Here is a 4,417-nt window from a genome sequence, read left to right as displayed (position 1 = left end):
TAGTGGATTTTTAATCTCCTTACCCCTCAACTCCCATTCCCCATCTCTAATTCCCCTGAACCAAACACGCTGTAAAAAAAACTCCCCATCTCGTCCAGCCGTCGAGGGTTCCCGGCGGCTGGCGTTTCCCCTGCGCCGCTGGCCTTCTTTTCCCCCACTCCATGCCAATGGACACCAGCCCAACTCTACCCGAAAATATATTTTAGAGCAGGTGCGCCCCGGCCCGCTTATCTGGTGCGTACATACACCTCGCGATATGTGCCAGCCGCTACCGTAAGATCGCCAGGCCACGGTTATATCGATCGGGTTAGCAGGTCCTTCGTCCGTGATCTCGCCTACTACATAGCGTAGGGTACTGTTCATCAGCTAGAAACGAGACAAACAGCTATGGGACACGGCCCGTGACTCTGGTCTATATGCGCCCCCCCTTGTATCTCTAGGAGCAGGCTAGCCGGCGGGGGAGGGGGATTCAGCAGGGGCAGAGCGGCCGAGGGAACCCGATCCTGAGCGAGACGCAGGAGGTTCTGGTGCGGCGAGGAGGCACCGGGACGGGCGGGCCGCCGGGGAAATCCAGCGCCAGGCGGCAGCGGGCACCGCCGCCCTTGACATCTCGCCCAGCCGGCCATTGCACGGATCTATCGAAGGTAAATACCTCACTTCAGCCGGTCGCATGGTTTCTCTGGTTGTCGGGATGTACTTTGCCATTGGGCGCATAGCAGGATGGTGGTCATTCATGGATCTATTTGCGCTGCAGGCCAGATTGGAAACAGGGTTGGGGCAGCAATAGATCTCAGGTGTTCATCTGTAATCCGTCATCATGCAGGTAAGATGGCAGGCTGGCTTGATCTGTATTTATCGAACGGGGTTGGGGCACATTTAGTCTGGCTGTCTTGACTAGTCTTGGTAAGGTGGATCGAATGGACATATTAGCTGATATGTTCCTATTGTGGATGAATCAATGTTTACAGTTAGGCTTTTGGGGTGTATGGGACGGGCCAAGGTGCAAGTGGGCACCGGCACAAGTTTCGTCACCGGGGAAATCCAGCGTCGGGGCACAGCGCGCACCGCCTGGCAAGACACACCGCGCCGTCGGCCATTGGACGGATTCAACACAGGTAAATATGTGATTTCTGGAATGCGCATAGGCCCTTTTGCTGTCGGGATGTAGTTTATCTTGGAGTACTACACCCACTTCGTTGTTTGGTTTTGGGCGCATATCAGAAGGGTGATTAGCCCTGGATGTCTTTGTTCACACGACAAACTAGGAACGTGGTCCGGACAGCAATATTTGTCAGGTATTCATATTTCTGATGCTTAGCTTGCAGGTAAAATGACATGCAGACTTGCTCTTGTTTTTCGTTTTGTTCTTCTGGAAAGGGGCCTGGGGATGCAGATGTCATGGGCATTATGTCAGATGTCTAGTTGGATATTTTTTTTGGTTTTGTTATTGGGGATGCGGATGCTCATGACCTTCGCTGTATGGACGAATCTTGGCAAGGTGGCATGTTGAGCTGATAGTACAGACGAGCTGATATGTTGCAGAGTGCATGAATCCATTTATAGAGTCAGCTATTTTTAGTTCATGGGATGTGCAACATATAAATTTGCAAACCGTCAGTGTATTCCCAACGATTGTTTTTCATTTTAGAAGAGTTGTACATTAATCATGGCTCTGATTATGCAGAATTACAGCAAGCTTAACAAGCTGGCCACGATCCTGGAAGAAGATGAGTCAGACAGGGGCGACGGGCATAACGGTCCTACTTTCAGATGTTCAGTGCAGAAGGTTTACTCCGTTATCTCACAGTTTGACCAGCAGAAACGAGACATCATTACATCTAAGGGTTGGGGTGGCACTTTATCCATGCCACTAATCGGCAAGCTAAGCATCAGACATATGGTATGGCTTTTAGGGATGGTGGATGAGGTCAGACACTGGATAGGAGCGAGACTGTATTTTCGTACTTGCGAGCTTGTTTGGGGATAGAGAATAAGGAGATAAGAAGTTTGAAGAGTATACAGTCCATACTTGTGTGCTGTCGCTGTGAAGATGAAGCAAGACATTCGCAAGAAAACCACCGTGTCAAACATAACAGGATGTTTGCTTTTCTTACAGGTACAGACTTTTCTACTACCGCATTATTTCCAAGGCGCATGTTCATTCCACGCTATTGATACAATCTATGTAATTGACAAATGAGCTAGTTTTCATCACTGAATACTGTCTTGTATTCTGATTTTTCACCAGGTGTTCTATCTACACAGCATCGATCTGGGGGAGATAAGCATGGCACATGATGTGTTCCCCAGAATAAAAGTTTTCACAGCAGATAAAATTAGAGCCATGATTAATGCCGACAAACCGATGGATTCAATGAGGAACAGAGATTTCATTTTTGGCATTTCAACGGTTAGTGTCCATCCTGTCCCAGATAGGATTCATTTTAACACTGCCTCTTGAAAGAGATGCGCTGTCATCGACTTTGCATATGTTTTTCAGCCAACAGATGCAGCTGGTTCAGCATATTCCGGGGCAGATGACGGCTTTATCGCACAGCAACATGGGGATGCTTGGGCATGTGCATCAAAGATATGTGATTCTTTGAGCTTGTCACATCAGGTGAAACTCCCAAATGTATTGTTTTTTCACACAACAGCAGCGCGCCCTTTTAAGTGTTATCATTCGTATCTGAATCCATATGATTAATCGTCATGCAGACCAAGATTAAGATATATAATGGATCATTATTAGTGTTAATTTTATTATTTTCTTTTTCTAACAGTTAATTGATTGATGATACTTTCACTTTCATATCCAGGTTGATGACAGATGTTTGGCGCCATATATGACATTTTGCATCTCAAGGGGAACAATGCAAGGAGGCCGCATCAATTTTTTGAGTCTGTCGATGAATGAATAAGAGTGCAAAGCCGAGTAACGACAGGATGCTTGTTTTGGGCGCAAGCGTTGTATGATAATGATTTGGGTTGGCTATGAAGACTGATTTCTTCTGTCGTCAACCCATGTAACGAACTTAATGTCAGGTACAACTGCGGTTCTCGGACATAACCAATATCGTATTTGTTGGTAGGGATATCAAGTTATGAATGAACGGTTGTAGATTTACAAGTTGAAAGTACTTTTGCAATTGGTCCGTGTACGAAATGTGCGATGACATGTAGACCAACAACTGTGTATCCATAAATCAGACAAATTGTGATCACGGTAAGTATATCATGCTAAAACATGTACCTGGCACATGGGAATTGTCGGACGTATCACCAGCCGCTCACCATGGGTTTGGCAACACCCAAGTTGAATAATGTGCCTAGCACATTTGCAGATGGCACAGCTGCAGATGTCTGGCAGTCATGTGACCGTGGAGTATGGTACCGTCACGTGCCATGTACAAGGCACAAGACAGCCGGGCGCCATGTACAAGGCACAGGATGCAGACGCGCGGAGGGTTTTCAACTCTGAAATGGCACGTGCGAGGCACATGAACTACTTGCATGTGCCAGGCACACTGAAGATGGATAAACTTACTTAGAGTATGGCGTTTCGTCTGGGACTCGCGCGATATCCTGGATGTCTGGACGCCACGATAGATCCGACCCCGACCACCCTCCATCGATCGACCTGACTGCGGAGGACGGGTCGCCGGCGGCTTGGTTGGTGGATCTGTGCTCCGGCTCAGAAACAAGAAGGAGAGGGGATTCAGAATCTCGCTTGGGGAATCTTAAGAAATCGACTATAACGCATCTCGGACGAGCGTTGCGATTAGTACACCAGTATCCAGTCTTGATATGTACCTGCAGTCGGCCGCCGGGGAGGTTCCCGGTGCGGCGAGCGCCGGCGCCATTGACTCGCCTCCTTGCACCCGATCCATTACAGCGAGGAGTTGGGAGACCGAGCAGAGCGCTGTATAGGGGAGAGAAATCAGCCGTGCTCACGGGCCGCGTCGGTATGCAAGGGGGCGGGTAGAGACAAAAAAATACAGAGGATACGGTGGAGCTGTTACCCTATGACGACAGGAACCGTGACAGAAGTCTGACACGGTAATACGTCCTCTAAATCACTATCCTGCGGTGGGCATCTCGAGGGAAAGCGGGTCGCTTCGACCGCTACGATAACGCGGCCCCGGTGCAGCTGTTTCAAAAATCCGCGTCCCAACTCTACCGGAGATCCCCGGCCAGCTCTTGGAGGAGATATTCCTCCGGCTGCCCTCCGCAGAAGACCTCGCCCGCACCTCCGCCGTCTGCGTCACGTTCCGCGGACTCGTCACCGCCGGCTCATTCCTCCGCCGCTTCCGCCGCCTCCACGTGCCGCCACTCCTCGGCTTCCTCGCCGTCGATGGGTTCCATCCGGCTCTGCCGCCTCACCCCTCCACGCCCGCCGCCCATGCGCTCACCCTCG

At 49.9% G+C, this 4,417-nt stretch overlaps 2 protein-coding genes across 4 annotated transcripts; one reads left to right on the top strand and one right to left on the bottom strand.

The window, feature by feature from the left end:
• Positions 1–250: 250 nt before the first annotated feature.
• Positions 251–3,145, top strand: LOC119330740. 2 transcript variants are annotated; one of them, XM_037603863.1, is made up of 7 exons: positions 251–644; positions 755–823; positions 969–1,115; positions 1,685–2,116; positions 2,249–2,410; positions 2,501–2,620; positions 2,820–3,145. In XM_037603863.1, the coding sequence occupies exons 4-7, from the start codon at positions 2,051–2,053 to the stop codon at positions 2,919–2,921; spliced, it is 450 nt and encodes a 149-aa protein (XP_037459760.1). In that variant the 5' UTR covers positions 251–644; positions 755–823; positions 969–1,115; positions 1,685–2,050; the 3' UTR covers positions 2,922–3,145. The 2 variants fall into 2 exon arrangements, with proteins under 2 accessions (XP_037459760.1, XP_037459761.1); XM_037603864.1 differs by lacking the exon at positions 969–1,115.
• A 75-nt stretch (positions 3,146–3,220) lies between these two features.
• Positions 3,221–4,127, bottom strand: LOC119330741. 2 transcript variants are annotated; one of them, XR_005160225.1, is made up of 3 exons: positions 3,814–4,127; positions 3,548–3,693; positions 3,221–3,477 (listed from the first exon to the last, which is right to left on the bottom strand). XR_005160225.1 is itself a non-coding variant. In XM_037603865.1 (3 exons), exons 1-3 carry the CDS (start codon positions 3,888–3,890, stop codon positions 3,330–3,332), a joined length of 360 nt encoding a protein of 119 aa, XP_037459762.1. In that variant the 5' UTR covers positions 3,891–4,127; the 3' UTR covers positions 3,221–3,329. The 2 variants fall into 2 exon arrangements, 1 of the variants encoding a protein (XP_037459762.1); XM_037603865.1 differs by having other exon boundaries at positions 3,548–3,682.
• Positions 4,128–4,417: the final 290 nt, after the last annotated feature.

The sequence above is a fragment of the Triticum dicoccoides genome, chromosome 7A (assembly GCF_002162155.2).
Source record: "Triticum dicoccoides isolate Atlit2015 ecotype Zavitan chromosome 7A, WEW_v2.0, whole genome shotgun sequence".
In the NCBI taxonomy this organism is placed as follows: Eukaryota; Viridiplantae; Streptophyta; class Magnoliopsida; order Poales; family Poaceae; genus Triticum; species Triticum dicoccoides.
Note: the sequence above shows the minus strand (reverse complement) of the source record. Positions and strands in the feature narration are given on the sequence as shown.